The sequence below is a fragment of the Solenopsis invicta genome, chromosome 12, assembly GCF_016802725.1.
Source record: "Solenopsis invicta isolate M01_SB chromosome 12, UNIL_Sinv_3.0, whole genome shotgun sequence".
NCBI lineage: Eukaryota > Metazoa > Arthropoda > Insecta > Hymenoptera > Formicidae > Solenopsis > Solenopsis invicta.
This window is the reverse complement of record NC_052675.1, coordinates 8013546-8036941: the sequence shown is the minus strand read 5'-3', so window position 1 is coordinate 8036941 and position 23396 is coordinate 8013546. Positions and strand designations below refer to the sequence as shown.

At 38.9% G+C, this 23396-nt stretch overlaps 1 protein-coding gene across 1 annotated transcript in view; it reads left to right on the top strand.

The window, feature by feature from the left end:
* LOC120359210 (protein pangolin, isoforms A/H/I/S-like) overlaps positions 1–23396 on the top strand; it is a 63441-nt gene that overhangs the window by 2452 nt on the left and 37593 nt on the right. Inside the window, exon 3 of the mRNA XM_039455985.1 lies at positions 23231–23334. Within this exon, the coding sequence (XP_039311919.1) occupies positions 23231–23334 (104 nt within the window). The remainder of the gene's footprint in view (positions 1–23230; positions 23335–23396) is intronic.

Sequence of the window (23396 nt, the reverse complement as noted above, 5' to 3'; positions counted from 1 at the left end):
GATACCAAAAACTTGGTTACATTTGAAAAAACTTTTTGTAATTTGTTGTATGAAAATAATTATTTGGTTAAGGCTACAAATTGTTTGGTCAAAGTAACTAAATATTTAGTAACTATGAAACTCATTTGATCACTATTCAATCAAACGTTAGTTGATTTTACCAAACATTTCTCCCAATGCATGAATATGAAAACTTAAAAAGCTAGAATAAAATGTTTATTACTAGAATCAACTTAAGTTTAATGCAAAAGATTTATGGTTATTAATAGCCATCTGTAATGCACATGGGATTTTAACTTTTATTAAGTACTGAGGTAAAAAATAGCAATAGTAACAAATAAAACACTTGAAAGCGAAAATAAGAAAGACGTAACGTTTTGTTTTTGTTTTTTTTTTTATGTGGTCCTAAGGATCAGTCTTAGTACTTGAGAGTCGTCATTTTTTCTAAGAACCTCTAGGTTTTTTTTTCTTTTTTTCAAATTGCCATCCTCCCACAATGAGAAAAAATTTGACAAATTTTTATTTTGTATCCACCAAAATTAAATGTTAGCATAACGTCTTCCCATTCTTTGAGAGATTCAAAGGCAGACTCCAATTTATCAGTTGTAAAAAGGAAGTCAAAGTCGGAGTTTGCGAGTGACAGATTCGTTCGGAGCACAAATCGCTCCGACGCGGACGTGTCGGTAACATATACAATAAAGTGCGTGCCTATAGTCCCCGTTGGCCGCACTATACTTCCTCTTCCCTGTCAGATATTGTCACTGACAAATCGATGTCGCGCTACCGTGCGCTCTGTCGTGCCGTTGCCAAAACATTTTAATGAGTTAACGCGCTCGTACGTCTCTCGCCGCGTCTCGTGTTCGAGATGTCGCGGGCACGATTACGAGTGACTGGAGAACGTGATTATCGAACGTACCGAGATCTCGACTCTTAAAAATACCTTATCACGTTTACGCCTTACGCAATACGTAGCCGTACGAAATTAATCAGCAATTCGTTTGGCTTTTAATTTTCTATCTTCTTCGTCATCTGTTACATATTACGTCACTTGAAATATAGATATGAATGGAATTTGCGATTGTCAGTTATGCATGTCGCCCCTCGGGAGATTATAGTTTTCATTCATCAGATTCTGTCATCGCGTCGTGGATCACTTTCGTTTTATACAAGAATGAGGATACGCGTGAATACTAACGAGAGAAAGAGAGAGAAGGATTCGTTGCCCTCACCGTCAGAAAACGTGTAAAACGTTACATCGGGATCCGTTGTAATCGCTTAAGTGGTTAATTATGGCTCTTCGAGGAAGGCGCGCGCAAGGCTCAAGCGGAATTAATCTTGGCATCGGCCGGCTTCACTAGAGCCGCTTCACGTGTTCTTTTTTTTTTTTTTTTTGTCGCTTGTCCGCATGAAAACTAGTTATTCAGATATGCCGAGAAAGTTGAGATTGCGTGTAACGCGTCACATTCTGACGTCATTTTTAACCAAACACGATTCATTCCTCCGTGTTGACATATTGTACGTACACGCGAAGCACTGGCGAAGCAAAATACGTGACGCCCGCATTAAAACTTATTTTCTATCATACGTACAATTTCTGTGCTTATAATTAAAAACGAAATGTAAAACAAAGACGCGATAACTCGCACAAAAGAATCTGCAATTTTGATATTGGAATTTTTGTTGCGCCTGACGCGCGACGCGACATATATATTTTTACAATTTTGACAATTCGATACTATTGCCTGCTACACCTGTCGGTTACCGTGAAACAAAAATATCAGGACGCGTGCGCGTACACTGAAAAAAGTGTTTGATGAACTGATAAATTGGAGTCTGCCATTGTCTAATTAATTATGACCATTAACTATATTCTCACCACTTCTCTCGACAAGTGATTTTTTTTTCTTTTTTTTTTTTGTTATTTGAGGACCCAAGCAATGATTTTTTTTAAGGTCTATTTAGGAGTGCCTTGGCGACAAAAAATGGACACTTTATCAACACCCTCCTTTGAACGTATGTGGTGGTAGTTGAAGCTGAGGCGATCGCGAAATGTTTCGTACAAACTTTTTTTTTATTTCTCGTGTTTAACGCATTCAAGTTAGCGGAACTGACATCTCGAAAGTATGATTTTGGCGAAGATCGTAGAAGCCTTCTCTATTTTAACCGTAAATCTTTATAAAAGTTATTTCGATATGTAGTTTACTTTTTTATTAAGTGTACACGGACAGTGAGTTTTTTCTCTTGATAATTTTTCGAGCAATCGAATTTAGTTAATCTCCTATATAAGAACTAGAAAGATGAAAGAAACTCGCTTCCGTTCGGCCATTGTCGGTGCGGCATACGCGCGATACCTACGCGATTGCACGCGATTTCTTCCGGTGGTATGTACGTGGGCACTTGCGAAAGCGTGCCTTTCGATACACATACTTTGTCGCCGTTCGGAAAACCGCCTCCGCGCGTCCGAATTGCACCTCGGACTCGGCGGTTGTACGATGCGCAATGCATCGTGGCGTGCCTCGGAGATGGAGAGAGAGAGAGAGAGAGAGAGAAGAAAAAAGAAGTGAGACGGTAGTGAGAGGTAGGGAAGAGTAGAAACGATGTGTCTCGTTGTGCGAAGTAATTGACGAGTTCGCGTGTAGGCGGTCGGGCGCCTAGATCGCCTCGAGCACACCATAGGCTTATCCCCAGAGACGAAAAACGAAACGAACAGTCCCGACGGGCGAGCGCGAAATCGTGACGGGCGGAGAAAGAGAGAGAGAGAGAGAGAGAGAGAGAAGGAGGAGGAGAGTTTCTCTTCGAGGCGAAGAAACGAGACGATGCGCGAGAGCAAGAGGGCAGAGAGAAGCATAACGAGAAGAGAGGAGAGACCCCGCTGCTGCATCACCCTGAACTTGCCCGAATACCTTCCCTCCGAACCGTACGATGTGTATCCGTTCACCAATGCACATGGCACCCAAGCGAGTTCTCTTTCTTCTCTCTCTTTCTCGCTTATTCTTTTCTACTCTCTTCTTCACGCCTTCCTTGTATCGCTCTCGCGTTCGATTTCTCTCTTCCTCTCTCCTTCTCCGTAGCATCCCGCCGCAACCTCTCTCGCTCTCCTTCCTTTAGTCCTTTCCTTTCCTCTTCTCTTACTTCGTCTCTTCTCGGAGCTAACCCACCCATTTCTTACGCTCCGTAGCATATACCGGGTATATCGAAATACTCGCAAATCTTATGGTCTATCTCATCTAATAATCGCGATAATAAGATGATGGAAATTTCAAAAGTAAACTGAACAAAAAGAAAACTGAAGAAAAGCCATTGCATTTATACATTAATTATAATTTCATTAACATTTCAATTAATGGAACAAGTTGCATCATAACGAAAATACAAAATGCGAAATAAAAACTGGCCATTCCTGCAATATCTTTTATTCCGTTTACATAAGTGGCAACTTTGTCTCCTTCCGAGTCGTATCTGCGAGTCTTTGATATCATTATAAAGACTGTTATGACAGTTTTATAGAGTGTAAATGCTCACGACCGCGTCATTTTTTTGACAATGCAGTCGGAAAAGTTTGTAAGGCACTGTGTAATCTTTTTCATAAACAACCGTTACGGCAATTCTGTTTGAATTCACCGTAAAATCTGAATGAATAAAGCGATGCGTATCATCGGTACACCCGATATGTAAGCACAGACACACACTGGCTACAGTCAGCATTATACATCTACCCTGACTCGCCTTTACCTACCTACCTGTTCGCTAACGAGCCTACCTGCCGGACTTCTTGCATTCGGAGAGGTTGCCCGAGAGAGCAGAGAGAGGGGGGGGGAGGGGGTAGAAGGGAGAGAGAGAGAGAGAGAGAGAAAGAAGGCAAGGTTCCGTCGATTCGCCGCCCATGGTGCCTATCCCCATGGGTTCGGCAACTACACCCCGCGGTGGTGCTTCCTTTATAAATGGTTAAACAAATTCCTCTTGCGAAACACCTTTCCTAGAAACAGATACGTACGTGCGCCACGAGCAAAAATGACTCTCTTGGAAAATACGTTTGTCTCACTAAAACTATTATGATTTCATGGGCGTTGGCGAAGTTTGGAATTTGTAACTTGAAAATAAAACAAAATGATTTCTCGGTCGCACGCTACTGAAGAAACGTGCACACGAATCTCGAAATATTCTAATTCTCTAATACCAAACTCGAAGTATTTTAAGCATTTCGATTTCCTACAATAAAATAGAAATAAAACCGTGTTTTCACAGTATGTTTTTTTTTTATTCGAACGCGAAAATATGAATTTGTCAAGAAATCGCAATTGATGCGATACCAATGAGAGCAGCGTATCAGATTTTACAGTTCTCTCGTGGATTTCATCACATTTCATCGTATTCCGTATCTTATCGCTCGGCAGATCGTCGATTCCTATTTCCGATTCGATATCTGTAAAATCGATAGACATGACATCAAGCACCGATTAATGACGTAAAATTTTGACAAACGGTTATACAGGCATATCGGTACATGACCCGCGACATAAAGATTACTCTACGCGTGGTAGTTGAAATCGTGTCATCATCTACATTGAAAAAAAAGACTGTTAATAACTACCAAATGTATAGTGAAATAGTATCAATTAAATATTTGGCTAATATAACCACAAATAATTTTAGTTTTCTAAATATTCAGTAACTTACACCAGATTTGATAATACTTACTAAACATTTAGAAACACAAAATTATTTTTGGTTATATTGACAAAATATTTAATTGATATTATTTCACTATACATTTGGTAGTTATAACTAGACTTTTTTCAGTGTAATGTTACGCGCCAAATTTTTGTATCAAACAAACTTGCGATAGCGAGATTCTTCTCGCGTATTATGTTGAAATTAATAAGCGGTTGTTTCACCGGTGAAAGCGAGGTCAAGGAAGCCGTCAAATATTGACGCCAAAGATACAATATATTTAACAGCACCTCTAAAATTTATGTGCGTTAGACAAATGTAGATTTGCAAAAAGAAGGAATGAAAGCTTAATTCGTTATTGATCCAATAACGTTCCTTTCAAATCGGACGTGATAAAAATTTTAATGAGATATAAACGTGAGTGACTAATTCGTAAACTTTTACGAATTACTAAATTTAATCCTGGTGCGAATGGTGCGAATGCGCGTTAACAGTGAGATAATCGCGGTTCAATCAACATAGATAAGCTTAGGTGAACCATCGTGCAGCACTTAAACTTTAATATTGTTTTAATCATTCTCTTTGATCAAGATTAACGTAAACAGTTACATCAAAATGTAATTCTCTTAATAGTAATCTATCGATCTTAAACACGAGACGGCCATTTGAGAGAAGAGCTCTGCTTTTGTCTTAGCATTTCCTTTTTAAATGTCTTTTATTGATCGATTGTATCGTGATTTTTTTTATTGAGTAAAGATTAGGGAGAAAAAAGATGGAAATTGAAAAAAAATATTGCAAGTATTGATATAAGTAATGAACAGTGAATGCACCGATGAACGTTACTTTCGATACTCATTTAAAGCGTGATGTTTGCATTGCGTGAACACAAACACGCAAATACCTTGTTCGCGCGCGCGAGAGGAGTAAACCGCCGTTTAATAAAATAGCGTGATCCTGGTGACGCATGCTATCGTATATAAACGCGCTGAAATGTTCGCCTACAGAGTACTTTGACGAGATTAATACAGGTAAATGCAAACGACTCATTTATCGCGCTTCGCTCTGGGCGAGATTAATAATCTTGCGGATTCAGTTAACACACTACAAAGTTTGATCTTGCGAATGTGTTTAACGTGAGCGAAATTAGATATGCATTTCATTAACTTTTTATTCATTTAAAAATGCTGTGGACTTGTAAATATATATTGTAATAATATATATATTTTTATATATTCCATGTATATGGAAATATGCGTAAGCACTTCTTTCCGATAACACTTCATTTTCGGGATAGAGGTTCATTATAAAATGTAAAAGTCCAAGTACGGTTTCCTTTCTGTGCTAATGAGGATTAACATAAGCTTGCATATTCTCACTCTTGGATCTTTCGCTTCCGTTCCCTAAAATGCATTTTCAACGCGACACTTTAACGAAGATCACGCAGATCCCGAAAAAAACCCGACTGGCGAAAGAATGAAAAAGCGGACGCATGTTAATAAGCTGTGCTCGCCCAAAATACCGGTTTTCCTTTCGAAAGACTCGGATGGTTACGATTCAGGTTTGTCCGCCCATTTCCAAGCTCAGTCGAACCGATTTTCGTCAAACAAAGTCGTTGGACCATACAACTCTCGAGTCAATTAACGCCAACAGACCGTCGTCGTCGTCGAACCGTTATCGAGTCTTGAGTTGTTCATGCCTCTTCTTGAAACGTGGAAGAAAGTGTGAAATGAGAAAAGAGAAACGAAGAAATACATGTATTTCATTAGCCTGTGGTTGCAAATTATGTTCTTTTTGTGGATAGAGCAAAAGTTACGAGGTAGTTACGATTAAAGTGATGTTTGTAAACTTTGTGTTCCTCGAGAGATAATCAGAAATTAGCCCCCAGCGTTTTTATATAGAAATGAAGAAAATAATAACCGAGAGATATAACATCGTTAATTAGAATGCGTGGAGAAATCCTGCGAAGAGAATGAGATTAGGTAAAAAGACGAGAACGAGGGAGAAAAAAAGTTTGTGTAGTAATAGAAGAAAAGACACGGAGATACAGAGAGAAAAGAATGAGATGATAAAAGTCAAATGAGCGAGAGATGCGATGAACGAGAGGAAAATAGTCAAGATAACGGATTAGAAAGAGACGGAGAAAAAAGGAAAGGGAAGATGGTAAACGAGGAGGCGCAGGCTGTCTGTGTGAACCGAAGGTTAGCAATCTGCGTAGTGTTTTATGACAACTATAAATATGGCCGTAAAACTCTTTGTTTAGAGCAGCTAGTCCGGCTTTCGAAACTCTACCCGTATACTTGCCACCGCTGCCGCTCTCGGAGACTATTTAGGCTCTAGAGAGAGTAAACGACTTGAGCATTGCTCTGTTTTGCACTCCGTTTATCATTGAGTTTTCGGGCATCGAGTCCTCGATTACGTATCGCTTATTCAAGTAGAATAATAACCGATAAAGAGTGTATATTTGCTTGTTTGTGACTTTAGGGGAAACCAAGTTTAAGGGAACCGAAAGTCTCTGACAATAGGATATTTGCACGTAAACATTTTTGCCGAAACCTTTAATTAAAAAAATAAAATTAAAAAAAAGAACGCCCATAGCGGCGGTCGCATCTGCCAACCATATGCTAAAACGACCGGGACCGGGATAGCAGGCTGTCACGCTAATGTCAGGTTAAGCGGTGAGAATGATTTACAAGCGGTGAGTTCGAAGAGATGCATATACTCAGGATTTTGAGATAGAGAGAAAAAGCGAGGAAGAGAGTATTCTTTACCGTTTAGGATTCTCTTCTCTATATACACGGATTTGGCCTTGCTCATTTAATTATAATTACCTTCGGTTCTTGACCGATGCATCGACCGCATGGGTAAATATTGCGCCACTCGAATGATTAGTTTCCATTTGGAAGACTTCTGCTATTACGTAATTAACGTCTCGCGTGACCGAGTAATCATTATGCTAAAAGGAAGATGTAATGGCTTCGACGGTGTCAAATTTTTCAGAAAGAACGTTGCCCACTTTCTTCTTGGACTCTCGTTGAACGACATTGAGACGTGGCTAGATTTGTAGGGCATCACAAAAGGATTCAAAAGTTCCCTAGGCACAGCCTTATAAAATGAGTCCTCTGAGTGCTAGTAGAGCTGGTCCAAAGTTCGCTATTATAACCATCATGTATTGTAACATGTACCATTGATCTCATTAGATTTCTTCGCGTCCAGGGCATCTCTTTACGGTGAGACAGCGGTAACGAATTGTATCAGAGACATTTCTGAAATGTATTTGGTAGCAGCAAGGTCAGCTAATGATGTTTTTTTTTAATTTTAGAGAGTTCCGATGAGGAAGAGGAAGCTAAGATGTAGTTCCGAAAACGGAATACCTACGATTTGGCTAATTTTCAGCTTAAATACTTATTTTATATAGTAAATAAGATTCCCAAATGGATCCATCACACCACCCCCGTTCCCTGCTTAGGGGCGAAACAAGATCTATAAATGTACTATTCTTTGATTATAAGGACTAAAGAATTAAAGATAGGGTAGCAAAATATGTATAAGACCTTATTTGTAGACTTTCTTATGAGCTTTGTTTCTTGTTTAACAACTTTCTCGTCGAATGAATAATTTTTGAAATAAGTAAAAACTGTTTTTTCTTTCGAAGGGTGAGGGGAACGAAGAAAGCATTCGCGTTAAAAATCCATTTGGAGATCTCATTTACTGTATAAAATAAGTATTTAGACTAAAAATCAGCTAAATCGTAGATATTCCATTTTCGGAACTTTATCCGGAAGTTGCAAATAAATAAAACGTAAATATTTGTTTTGAAATTGTCAAATCCAGGACGGGGTTTAAAGATTAATATCGATTGCTTACCGATTCTACGTTATTCAAGAATAGATACTTATTCTAATACGATAATGATCAATTGATTTATGAAAGGAACTTCGCTAATCTCGTTCGAGTCGGTAGACGTAGAACGATAGGAAGGCTCAGAGAAAGAGAGAAGTCGAGGATGTAGTAGGGAGGGCCGATCAATCGGCTTCGCGATATTCGCCGGTGAGCTAACTAAGGCTAAATAAGGTAGCCGGTCGCGGTCTCCGTAAATAATTGTATCTCGTAAAGCGACTAGGTAACTAAGGATTTATATGGGCGTAGCCGACGGGGCTGACACTCGCTACTTGGGTACACGACGGCGCATAACAGCCTCCACTCCCTCTCCATCTTTCCTCGTCTTCTTTTCTTATCTTACTATATGCGTCTTCTCTTCTTGTTTCCCTAACGTCCTTCCTCTGCCTTGTTCCTTTCTTCGAACGAACGTAACCTGCAAGTACCATAGTGGCGCGCACACCGGCGCACACGTGGCAAGAGAGGCAGTCGCCGAGGGGACCGTGTGCCTCTCCTCTTTCTCCTCTCTGGTGGTCAATGTTGTATCGGACGCGGACCTTTCAAAGGCTTAACTTTAGTCATGCAAATTAACCGTCGAGAGACCTCGAAGGTAGCCCATTACGCTCGCGACAATTCGCTCTTTTTTAATTGCCTCGTCCCTGTCGCACGGCTACGACCGTGAAAAATTGCAATGTGTGTCAACGATGAACAAGTTCCTCTCGTTTAACTCTTCAAAGAGGCAGAATGTAAAATATTTGTGTTGGAATTGATTATAATAATTGAAAAGATTTTTCAGAGTCGATTACTACTTTTGCTTTTCCATACAATCGCGTACATTTTTATACATTAATTAACTCGGTTCATCCTTTTACACCTTGATCACACTTTGTCAGGATTTTTGTTCCAAGCGTAACTACAGAAGCTCTTTTTATACACATATTTGTCGAAAAAAAGTTGCTAGAGATTCGAACGTGAACGCGAGCATCTTCAATTCAGCTTTTCGACGCTTTCGATCTCTCGACCGCAGAATGCGTATACGAATTACGAGTACTTTCGATAATCTCGAACGTAAGGATCACTCGTGTTCTTTTATCATCGTCGTCGTCGTCGTCGTCATTGTGTTTTTTTTTTATTTCTCCTCCTCTTTTCTCGTTGCTCATCTCGTCGTATGATACGCGAGGGAAACGGGGGATTCCAAGAAATTTTTTTTCTTCCGCCCGAGATTTCTCGGTGGCGATTTAATGGAATTAAAAAGTTTCCGCGATGCACATCGCTGCGCCCTTTACTCCCACGCGGCGCGGGGGACTCGGCATAAAAATAGCTTACGCGCGAAAAAGAAAAGCCCCGATCGCTGATCAACGATCTGGGAAATTAATTATCGTGCACGAAGAAACCTCGCGGAGATTATTAGTCACGGCTCGGCCGTAGTTATCGCCGTCGCGTCGTAGCTCTAAAGAGCCTTTTGCGTGCGCTCGACGCGCGTCTCCGCTTATAGATACGCTAATCTTATCTCTCACCAAGATAGTGCACCATGCCCATGATATAATTACCGATTGATGCTGCTTTTTTTCTACATAGGTTTGTTTTTTTTTTTACAGTAAAAAAAAGAGAAGTCGTGAGTTACTTTCGACGGTTATCGTTTTCTGAATTAATTAGGTCAAACTATCACATAATACGTCATATTGAATCTTTTTAATTACAATGTTTTAATTACAAATCAACTTGCACGTACAATACACGATTGTCTTAAATTTTCTTCGCTTTGGCCAGTCTCACAGGATAATAAATATCATTAATGAATATCTGCTCTGTCATTCTGTGATAGCAGTCAAGAGTTGATAATAATACTGCGGTAACTCTCGTGAAACAACCGGATTGGCTCATCGAGTTAGAGTTTTTATAACAATGAGAAGACGTCCGTATAAAGCATAGAAATTCACTCTAGCGGAAGTCACGCATCCGAGCGACCGACACGTGCTACGCATGATTGTCCGTTTCCATTTTCAACATTTCCTACCAACTTTGCTTTCCGCTATAAGAGATCCGCGACATTAGAGTAACAGACAATCTGTCCAATACGATATTTCGATAGAAAAATATGAATATCTTTACCTCTTTACGTATCTAACTGTAAAGTTGCATCAGACTGTGCGTGATTCGTCATTCGGGACACGGTTTGAAATTCGTTATTAGCTATTCGTATGATATTTGCGAATCTGTGTGAATGGCAGGGTTGGCAGGAAAAGTCCAGTAAGTGGAAAAAACCATGGTAAATTCCGGATTTTACCGTCCCGGACTTTATCCCATAAACTGGCAAATTGGAATAAACTGGCAAATTGGAATAAACTGGCAAGAACTAAAAAAATGACTATTAAATAAAATATATTTATATGCAAAAGAAATATTTTTGCTGTAATCTTATAATGAATCTTATATATATAATCTTAAATATATAATCTCATATATATATATTAATGAATTTTATATGAACTAATAAAATTAACCAATAAAATCTTTCTAAATTAATGTATGTAATTAAATGCAAAATAGTATTATATGTAATAGTAAATAATAGTAGTAATTAATAGTAATAATAGTAATAGTAGAAATAATTAAATAGTAAAATTTTATGTTTACCAATGTTTACCAATCATTAACGTGTTTGCGTTCGCCATTTAACATTTTATAAGAAAAAACTAATTTATTTGTTACGCCAATTCCTAATCTATTACGAATTTTGTTTTGGATGAAACTTAGATTGGAGAATATTCTCTCTATTGACGCTGAACTCGCTGGATAATTATGTAAATGCATGACAAAATTAACGAAATCTTCGGGCAAATTATATTTAAAATAAAAAAAATTATATTAAATTATATTTAAATTATATTTAATTATATTTAATTGTATTAAATTTATTATTATTTTTGCCAGTTTTTTCTGGAAAATACCATTTTTTCTGCAGTACTTTGCGCGCTCTGCACCTCTCTGACCCTCTGATACTCGGATAAGCGGACATCCAATTTGCGACTTTATCGTCTTGTTATCCTTCCACAGAAATGTTAAATTCTTTCCTCAAACTTTCAGGTGTTCTGTGTTCATCTTGCGTTTTTGCCGATCGAATTCGCATTGTATTACGAATTGGACCAGTTTGTCCCACGTATATCCATATCATAAAAAAAGAAAACAAGAATAAAGAGTAACAATAAGGCGATATATAAAAATAAAAGAGATATAAGGAAGAATACCTTCAGGGTATTTCTTGTGTATGTAGCTGAGAAAAAAGTAAGCGTAAAAAGATTACAAGTTAAAAATTAGGTAATTGTAATTTCTTTCGATTAAAAAACAACAACAATTATCATTGTTTACTTTTTTCTAATTATTCGGCATAAAACTGCATCGTTAAAGTAACTCGGGTTAGTCAGAGACACCCTGTATGCCGGTACGAGTGGGTGCGCGCGTGTCTCCTTGTCCCCTCCATTGCGGACGATCTCTGGACCCGGTGGGGCACCTTCTTTCCATCCCGCGGCCCTCAACGGGCAGAGCCCGAGGCCAAGCGCGCAGGGCCGTAGGCCCCTGGCCTCGCCACACCGCCAGGGCTACGAATAGCCGTATGCGACGTTGCCGTATCTTCGTTGTATTCTTCCGTTTGAGCGAGACAATATCCAGTTTTGTATAAATTATCAATTGCGAGCCAAAGGACCATGTGGCTCTCTCTAAGAAGAAAAAACCATATCGGAGAAATTGCGTGATATGCACATATGGGGGAACGAGAAATTTTCAAATTAATTTCTTCCGAGTCATAAACTGTTATGACTTGGAAATAATAGTCTTTTGATAGGATCTTATATACAATTTTCTATTTGATATAATATAACTATACAGTTAGTGGGATCTTACGACCAGACTTAAGGGCCATCTTGAATATAAGATAGGACTCTGAATATCGCTCTTTTGTTAGCAATCAATAGTTGCAATTTATCAAAATTATATTGATGTCAGGTTCAATCTTGGATTTGGACTTTATCGCGGTTATCTTTAATTTTTGTAATTTTTCTAAAACTTTCAAAATTAATTACTTTGATAAGGAATAAGTATCGCGAAATTTACGAACGGCGATCATGTCACAATATTCTTCCATGAGTATTTGTATTTAGTAGCAGTTTGTAATTGTTGTCTTGGATCTTCGATCAGCTTGTACTACCTATCGAGTGTGTACTATCGAATACGTGTGCTCATCAATATACATTTTCCATTACAAATGAAGCGGAAATCCGGAGGAATAGTCGGATTAGGCCAGATCAAGGTTAATCGGATTAGGTTACTTGATCTTGTGGCGGTTCGTTACTGCTCGAGTGCACTTTTTTTTATAGATTCAAACGTTTCTTGTAAACATTTGTTATAAAAGCAAAAATTAATGATCAATAACGTCTTTTAATAATCCATCGGGTCTCTTTAATATTTGTTATTGTTGTAATTGATCTCTCGGACAAGTCGCGCATGATTAATCTCGCGTTAATCGCGGATTGCGTAAACTATTGAAAGTCACGCTTCAAGTTTACGCTACAGGCGCGAAGAGAAGTTTCGGAATATCGCTTTCCCGGAAGGAGGAGCAGGTCGTTGGACTGAAATATCACGCGCGCGTCCCAGGAATTCCAGCGAGGAATTCGTTTATTTCTTTCTGGATATTATTCGCCGGGCCTGTTCTAACGCCGAGGCTCGGTTAAATGAGAACCTTTCCTTCCCTTTCCTCGTCTCGTCCATGCGTTTTGCGTTTTCCAGAAATGTTCGTCAATCGCGCGAATATACGGTTCATTGGCGATCTTACAACAAATAGAGCAACTAAATTTTTATATCGCCTATGCCAATACAAAATACAGACTGCTTATTTATCTCCAGAGAAAAATATCTGGAAGAGAGCGGGCAATAAATGTTTTCTCAATCCCCATGTGGGCGCACTTTTTCTCGGAAACGAACATAATAGTCCGTAGAAATCGGTCCTTGTCAGCGACCTCCATCACTTCCGAAACCTGTCAAAACTGCATCGCTCACTACCTGCGTGAGCGCGGTATCCCGAAGAATGCGCTTACATTCAAGAGACGTATTGTTGAGGGGGGAAACGATCGACAAGGCGTCGAAGCGCGTCGGGTCTGGCCGTGTCAGTGGTACACTGCCTTAATACGATACAAGGATTCCAGACGGTATTTCGCTTGTGATTCTGAATAGCCTATAGATTGCGTATAAGTAGTATACAGGTAGAGAGATCTTTGTTGGTTTAATTATCGTCGACGTACGCAGTAGTTTGTTATAGAATTTTACACATTTAAAATAGAACGATCTTTTCAATTTTCACGTCAGCGGAAAAGGTTTCTTGAAAATTACATTTTGGTAATTGACGTGTTACAAACGTGTCACAATTTGTTACAACTAGAGCTTAATAAATTAAAATACAAAAAAAAAAGAGAAATGTAGTGTGATGGAATATAACACTCGAGAGTTTAACGATTTTTGAACGGCAAGTAACGTAGTTACTTCTCGACTGTTGCTTATTAAAAAATTACGAGGCGATTAAACTAGTCGCTCGAACGGGACTCCCGGCCGACGTTCCTCGGAGAGCGGAGCCGAGTTCACGGCAGATCCGCGAACGTTGGGGGGGAAAATCTTGGCCTCAACATGCCTTACCGTAGTACTTTGATCGGTCGAGTGTCCAAAGAGATCTCGGCCGATTAAAAACTCATCGCTAGGCAATAACGGCCACTCTCGCTCTCCCAGCGTATGGTTATCGCAGACTCTCGCTTTCTTCTCGAGGCGTGCCCAGTTTTATCTCGGCTTTATCTCGCCCCATTACCGTCGTAAGAACCTCGACTGTGAACGGAACGAGAACCGACTCGTTTTCTCGTGTCTCTGCGACAAATATGCTCCAAGTCCCCGCAATTATCAAGCTACTTATTATCTTGATCGAGATAAGAACTCATTAAAAATATTAAAGGTACCCTTTATTATATATTTTTTTTAGTTTGGCTAGACGAAAGACGTACGCACGATAACAAAAACAAACAAACAAACAAACAAAATAAACGTTATAATATTAATCAAAGTTTTGATTGATGTTCGACGTATTCAAAGACTATCCCTCGACTATGGGTTACGCTTGTCAAAGCTACTGTGGTTATCAATTAACGTGAATGATCACACTGCGGCTATTAAGTTCGATATTCTATAAATTTGAATCTATAGAAAAACATGGCACGTATTGCGTTTGCATCGTAAAATGTGTCACTTTCGTCATTGAAGAAATGGAAGCAGCGGTGAGCATAGCACAAGCTCAACCTGACACTATTTGACAATTTCGGTGAGGAGCATGGTGTTTCCAGACTATACGCTAAGCGGGGCCGTATGGCAGCCTTGGCCGAAGGCGCGCTGGTACCAGCACCCATTGTCCGCGCCGTCTCTTGTTACGAGACGAGACGAGCCGGTGAGCGAGCAAGAGAGAAAATCTCAGAGAGAGAGACAGAGATAGACAGAGGGAAAAGAGTTAGCGAGAGCAGAGGAAAGAACGAGACGAAGAGCAGCAGTTGAGCAGCTAGCCAGGCGGCTCGGCGCTCGGCGCTCGGCGCTCGGCGGTCAAACAGGCAGACTCGATCTTCTCTTTCCTTCTCTCGTGTCTTCTCTTCTTCCTCTTCCTTTCGTCTTTACCTCTCCTCTTGTTGCTTTCCTTCGCGCACGGGCCTTGCCGTGCCAGAGACCGAGCCGCGTCGAGTCAAAACTACCTACGTGTGCTGACCGAAGCCCCCGGCAGTAGGTCTCGCCTCAGGGTCTCTCTTTTCTTCTCTTCACCGAGATCTTGCGCCCTCTCATCCCCTCTCTCTTTCTCTCTCTCGCTGGGGTCCGACTTGACCTCTGGTCAACTCGCCCGCTGAATGTTTCGTATATATCACGACAAAATTTTGGATTTGCAGTCACAGGAATTTAGTTTTTGTTTCATTTTCGATTTACATTCACTACAATATATTTTAACAATAGTGTATAAGTACGTATAGAGGAATTTTAAACGAATTTTCACAAATGAACCATAGTGTTCTTGAGTTTTTCAAACTGTGCATCGAATACTCTCGATCTTAAAATATAATTCTAAACCGGAATAATAATATCACAATATTAAATTGACGCTAGTTTACAGCCAACAATTATTTTGCACCAGACAAGGTGTTTCTTATGATCTTTCGTCGATCTTTCGACTCTGTAGTAAGGTTGAATTCTGTTATTTAATTGTATATGGTCACCAGAGATATACAATCGATCTTTGAAGTTATCTTTGTGAACTCATTCGCAAGGGATCTCATCGACTTTGGAATCCAGATTGGACATTAACTTCCACGAGCTTTTGATTGCTTTGATTCCTGCACGTGATCTTTCTGAGCACGCTCGAGTTCTAACCAACAACTACGTCTTCGATTCCCGACTACGTGACAGTGTGTCTGGCCTCGGGGCCCGTCAGGAATCTCTGGGACCCATTACAAGGGTGCGTCTACTTGGTGACCTTTATGCGGCGAAATACGTTTCTTTCCCTTCTTCCTCCCCCCCCCTCCCCTTTCTCTCTCTGCTTGCGCTATGCGTACTTATGTTTTCGAGTATATGATCGAATATAACAAAAGATAAAAACAATTTACAAAAATCCATATATTTCATTAATCATGTGTTTTTAAATAACGTCCCAAGTTATATATTAGAAATATTTTAGGTATATAATGGAATGTATATCTTGCAATAAGAAATAAAGCAAATTTAAACAAAAACTAAATATACGTTTCGTATCTCTTTTTCATCTTTTTGTTCAAAAACAATTTCCATTATTTCTGCGTCACGTGTCTTCCTGTCGTACATTTCTTTGTTAACGTAAGAAATTTAACTGATTTTTCTAGGAACTTAACGATCAAGAAACGTGCTATACTTGTAGACACACTATTTATTCCACAAAACGTGTTAGAGTTTTAAATTTCTCAATATTCTTGTATTCCCTAATTTCCGAACTCCCGCAACGAGAGTCGTATTGTTCCCTCTTTATTGTGAATTTTTTTGAAAAATGATCTCAATACACAATACAAATGTAAGTTTTATGCCGTTTCGAAAAAGTTGTTTGCGTTTTGCATCATTAATGTAAGAGTGTTATACACACACGGAATAAGACTCCATAGAGTCGAAACGTGTCGAATTGATTAATAAATTTATTGTTTTATACGAACATCTAAAAAACACTTACTTAGTAATTTGCAAATGTAAGTTTGTTACTAAAATTCATTTAATTATTATTAGAAAAGGATTTTTCTAGTAAACTATTTTGGGTATCTAGAAAAAGTTTTTAAATTACATGAAAGGAAGGATACATATATATTTAGATTAAATATCTGTCATGTTATAAAATTCATATTTTACGATTTTTATGGCTTATAAAGATGTAGTCGAGTTCAATATATCTATTTTATGGACACTAGAGAATTTCTTTGAAAATATATATATTTGTGATTTATTGTAAGCATGGATTTTTACTACACAAAACCTTTGGGAACGTTTAAATTTCTTAATATTTCTTGATACCCTGCAGTTTTTCTTTAATTCTTTCCTTTCCGTTTAGAGAAAAAAAGGTTTAACCCCCCGCCGACCAAAGGCCACAAAACATGTTGGAAAGAAAAGTGAGACTTATACAGGACAATGTGTGTGTAAAACTTGGTTTTTAAGAATCACCAGAAATGCATTAGCATGTGAAAACATTCTTTTTCTTCACATTGTCATAGAAATAGAAATGGAATTATAGTAATCCTCAATTTCTTTCTTTTTTCCCTTTCACAATTTTTCTGTTGTTTCTTCGAGAAACAAAATGGCTCATAAGTTCACGCGTGCGTACACATGCGTGTGTGTGAATTAAGAAAAAAATAATTTCTCAGTGCGCACATATCACACACACACACACACACACACACACACACGCACGCACGCACACACACACACACACACGCACACACACACGCACGCGCGCGCGCACGCACGCACGCACGCACGCACACACGCACATGGAATTAATTCGTAATAATCGCTCGCGGAGTTTTGTCTTTAAATTCGAGGGCGGCTGAAAATAATTGTACGGTTTCTTGCCGAGCGCGATGCTATTATATGACGACGGCCACGCATTATTAGCGCCATTAATTTGGGTTAATTGTCAGGTTGAACGGTGTGTTTTTAATTCGCTTAATCAGCTATATTAATTAATCGATAGAGAGACCCGTTTGTGCATCGCGTCGCATAACCAGACCTTCGCGCGATTTTAATCGAAGATCCGTGTTTCCTTTGGAGAATGTCTTTTTTATCAAATTGCTATGTTACTATTTTTTTTTTTTTGCAAGTTTCCTTTTCAGGTTGAACGCGTTTTACATTTGTTTTATTTTTTTACATGTCTCGAATCAAATAAAATTTATAATTTATATCGAGTTTCTATTATAAAATGTGATCTTTTACTAAGTTAACGCAAACATGCTACGAGATTCATGCGACTGCGTTCAACGCTCGATTGTTGTACACGTATAGTAAGATTAATGGGGACACGCAAATCTATCCGCTGAGTTGAGAGTCGCTGGACAGTGTCGGCAGGTCGGTATAGGTATATACCGTTGATGGACCAGAGCTAATCTAAAAATCGCCGGAACTTCACAATTATAGTAATTTACCAACCGACAACAAGCTGTATACACAAGCTCGTCCGTAATGGCATTAACAGCACGCTCTTTCGCTCCCGTGTCCTTTTTAACTCTCGCATCCGACCATGATTTGAAGCTCGAATTTGGAAGAAGTCCATAATTGCCGCATCCTCTCATCTTCGGATTAGGCGGTGCGAGCTCGTCCCTTATCGTTCTCGTTCATTCGTGAAATGAGATAACGCAGGGAATGATAATTGGCAAGGCTGATATATCCTTTTTGCTTTTTTTTTCATCCTAGTACGAAGTTAATTATTTTTACATCGTGTCTCATCATATTTTTGTTATTCGTCTTTTACACCCTTTCCGTGGGGGTGGCTACATACGAGCTAGCGTAATAAACTTTGGACGCAAACTGTTGTGCAAGCGGTTGAAAGAATATATGGGGAATCTCATTATTTTTGTGGTGGTTGCGTATTGAAGTACAACTACTCTGCGTTTGTAAATTTTGTTTTCCCGATAACACTCATTATAACGTGTCTCAATATGCAAACGAGATGTACGACCGATCTTGTTTGCGAGAATATACGCGCGATAGAAACCTCGCTTGCTTTTCGTCAAACGAAAACAATCCTCAGACATAAACAATACCCGCAAGCACTTGGCGGGAGATCGAGGGCGCTTCGAGATACCGAGCCCAATAATAATCACTTCACGGCTTCCTCTCTTTGATTTCTGCGTTCTGATGGATCTTTCCAGAAATCATTGATGCGAAATCGCAGATAACTTAGAACATTGTTTAAGAATTACAATCATGACTGTTACGTAGTCTCATATAAATTATATTTTCTTCTTTACACACTTTTGTGCGCGATTTTTTTTAATGGTGCTCCAGATTTAGCAATTCATGTGAGTTAATGATTTTATACATTATGAAAAAAAAAATCTCCTTTGCTGCACGGCAGAAAATATTGAAAGAAAATGTAACGTTTTATTTTGTAGTTTTTTTTTACTACCAAAATTAAGTTAATTGAATTCCATCATTTAAAGTGATTTTGAATTAAATTTATTGCGAAATTGTATTAATTGTAATTAAATAAAAAAATATTTAAAAATATTGTACTTAATTTTTTTAATTGTTGACTTTGTGTATTTAATTCAGATGATTAGTGTAATTAGTAAAGATAATATTTTATTCATTTAATAATGTGAAAAATTTCAATAGAAATTTTTCGTATTGAATTAATAAAATATTTATTATGTTAATTATTAGGGTTGAATAGTAACTAGTTAAAACGACAAAAGTTAAATAGCAATATTAATAACTTTTAAATAAGAATATTTCGATCGATATATGAAAAAAAAACAAATAAATTGAAAAAAGCCTAAACATAGTCATAGCTAGATCTTAGTGTTGAAATAACATTTCTTGTGTGATTCTACATACAATTTCTAATTCTTTCGAACTGTGCGCCGTTACTTTTGATTTCAAACAGTTTTTAAATTGAATCAGAACTGTAATAATACCACGAAATTAAATTGAAATAATATCACTAAGGCAGTAATATTAAATATTTCAATTACTGATACTTAATAATTTTTAATTTAACTTAGTTAATTTTAAATGATTTAATTTTTAATTTAATTTTTGAAACACATTTTGAGACTGTAATTTATTAACTTTTTTCCTACGCTAAAAATTTACCTATGTAAAAGAAAAAAATGCATTTTTACGTAAAAATAATATTTGTTATTTTATATGTATAAATTTAATTTACAAATAAAATATTAAATTTGATGATCCATAATTGTTTTAAGTAATCTTACTTAAAAAAGTCACGAACTTCTAATTTAACACAAATAATGCTTTTCAAAATTAACTTTTAATTTAACTTAATTTAATCTTAACGTCACTTTTAATTTAATATTTTGTTCATGTAACTCTTAACGTAATTAAATAAATTTTATAAACCATTAATTATAACTGAATTTAGTTCGAAGAATGTATTATAATAATATAAATATATTAACTTACTCAATCCTGCTGTAATGATATTACACACGATAGGAGATGCATTTTTAATTAAGACAGATCTTGTTCACTCGCTGAAGAAATTGAAGTGGGTGTTCATATCGGGTGTCGAGATTTTCATTGTCAGCTGCCGCCACGCGTATCAGTACCGAGAAATATTCACGGGTGTGTCTTCGGTTGTAAACGTGTGTCGGAGTCGCATTGTGAAGCTCCGGGTATCTATAATTACCTTGCCGGGGTATTATTCCAACAAGACTGCGAAGTAAACAAACCCGCGGGAGAGGAGCGAAGGAGAGTGAGAGAGAGTGAGTGAATGAGTGAGAGAGAGAGAGAGAGAGAGAGAAAGGGAGGATAGAAAACAAGGAGAAGGATCGAGTGCACGAACTTTGAATTGGTGTAGCGCCGGTTGGAAGGCCGGTAGAACGCGTCGAACGCTCGCAAGGGAGACCGAATGGACGAGGGAGGAGACGCGCCGCCACCGACGCCGCCGATCGCGATGGAAAGGGCAGTTGGGGCGAGGAGGAGGAACAGGGGAGACGAGCTGGCAATAAACTTTGGGCGCGAGGAGTGTGGCGCACATGTGCGTACCCAGGATATGCACTCGGTGGCGAATGAATGAGAGGAACGCGGCTGAAGTTACAGTTAAAACGCTAGACAAGCAGCCCCTTTTTTGCGCGTTTTTACACGGTTCCCTCCAAGCCGCGGAATGTGCCCTGCTATAAATGTTCCATCCTCGAGAATCGCATGGATACACGTAATTGCGTTTGCATTATTCAATTTTATCGTCATTTATCCAAATTCCAAGAGTTTATTGTTTTACTTGCTAATAACTTTGTTCGCTTGTTCGCTCTCTCTCTCTCTCTCTCTCTCAATAATTTCACGTAAAATCCGTCAAGCGTTTCGTTGAGGGAACCTCGATAAAACCAGCTCTCGCGAGAGCTTTCCATCGGCAGACTCACGGGCGTTGATAAAACGAGAATCGCGGGACTCGACTCGATGGTATGCGGCGCTGCGTTGCGTTATTTATAGAGTCGCGTAGCTGACAATTTAATCGTCCGCGCGTTCGTGTGAATTGCATCGAAGCGTGCACGCTGCAGAAGCGTTCGCGTCTTAATAACTACGGACAAACGAGTGCTATGTGCGTCTCGTGCCTCTCCACTCCAAAGGGAAAGGTCAATGGTCCTACGTCTCGCGCGACGATCGGGATCGCGTAAGGTCCAGTATGAAGAATTAACTCTTTCATGGTCGTTGCTGGAGCGGTCGGGACGACCGCGAAGGAGAGCGCCTCTCGTTGCCGAAGTATTAACCGAATATGTGCTATTTATTAACCGTCCATTTAAACTAAAGCACTAGTCGTTGATTGTCCTGTTTGAAATTAAAATAATAACCGGTGTAAATACGTGAGTTATTTATGATTCGAGAATGTCTCTTAACATATGCAATGTGTATTCGTTCTTATTGAGAATGGAATCGGACTAAAGTACCAATTGATTTTTCTGAACGTGCAGCATCGAGAGAGAGATTTTTATCTCTCGCGACTTGGCGCGATAATTGCAGCTTCGTCGCCCACTTTGCAAATATCATCGAGATAAAGAATGCGATTTTCGTTACATCTATCTTCGTTATATTTAAAATGTACGAGTCTATGATAGCATTGACCTTATCTAAAGATGTTCAACGATGAAATCTATGTGGCGAAAATCGTTACGTTCGGTTTCACAGGCCAACGATCGACCAACGATCATTATCGATTCTATCGAGTTTCGCGGAACGGACGAGAGAGAGAGAGAGAGAGAGAGAGAGAGAGAGAGAGAGAGTGCTCGGCTGATTTCGCAAGAGTGGAATCCGTTTTGATTATACGGAGACGATCTTGGGCGGAAGAGAGCACGCAGCCTCGGGACGATCGGTATCGCGGAGTGAATTCTTCGTGTGTATTTCTCCTGTTGCTCAGGACGACGATCCAGTTTCGCGGAAGGATAAGCCCAAGAGGTTTCTCCGACCGCAGCAGCCTCCATCTCGCGTCTTGAGGATTAGCCGTAACGATAGACGATTGGTATCGCCTCTGAATCTTTGAAGCAGGTTTCGCATGCATGCCGGGATCGGTCTTCTCTGCGCGAACGACGTTGAATCTTATTAAACGAAGACTGGTTTTAATGTAGATGTAATATTTATACGGACGTTTAGAGTGAAAAAATAATATCTGGCATGCGAATCAAGCGGATGTTATTAATTCGATTAAAATGCGACGCGAAATCTCCAGCGACTTTAAACGGACTTGTAATGAATTGCGTTTGTTCAGCATTTTGTATCGCGTCGAAAAATATATTTTTAATTACATTGTGAATAGTTTTAAGCAAAAGTTGCGAAGAATCTCTTGTGTACACAATAAAATCGAGCAGGTGCGAATTGGGAGGTTGAGATGAAACTAGGTAAAATAAATACCACGCAATCTTGCATTTTTTGGCAAATTGTTATGTGTAAAAGAAAAATAAAAGCGATTTGTATAGGGAACATATAATTAAGGCCAGTGTTGCACGAAACCCAAATTGTCGTACCGCAGTCGGTCTTCCTTTCAGAACTCCTTTTTACTTTCTACAATTCGGTCACGTCGCGTGCAAGCTGCCATTTAAAGGAAGGTTTCTTCGTCTGTGGTCCGTTTAACGTCTGACTAATCTGTAGCAATCTGTGACCCGTGCGATACTGGTTTAACTCATGTAAATATTATTCTTATTGCACGTCATAATAACGGTGTATTTTTTAAAATTCGACTATTTCAGGGAAAATAAATAGGATCAAAAAGTGAACATCTTATATAACAATTGTATCTTTCCGAATGAGAGATTTGATCAAAGTCGAAAGGCAAAAAAATGTTGTAATTGTTACTTGATCAATCCTCGTGCTTAGTTATTAAAGGGATCTGTAATTATAGCAATAATAATCGTGTTCTCGTTTGTTTCCGAAACAGGAAAGGTGGATCCGACCCCGCACACCTCCTCGTTCAACATGGGCTACCTCGTCTCACCATACCCATATCCCAACGGAGCTGGAGGACCCATCCCCGTTTCTATGGTGAGTAGTCCGATTATGCTTTACTCGGTTTTATATTCATTAAAAATTTTGCATGCTTCGAA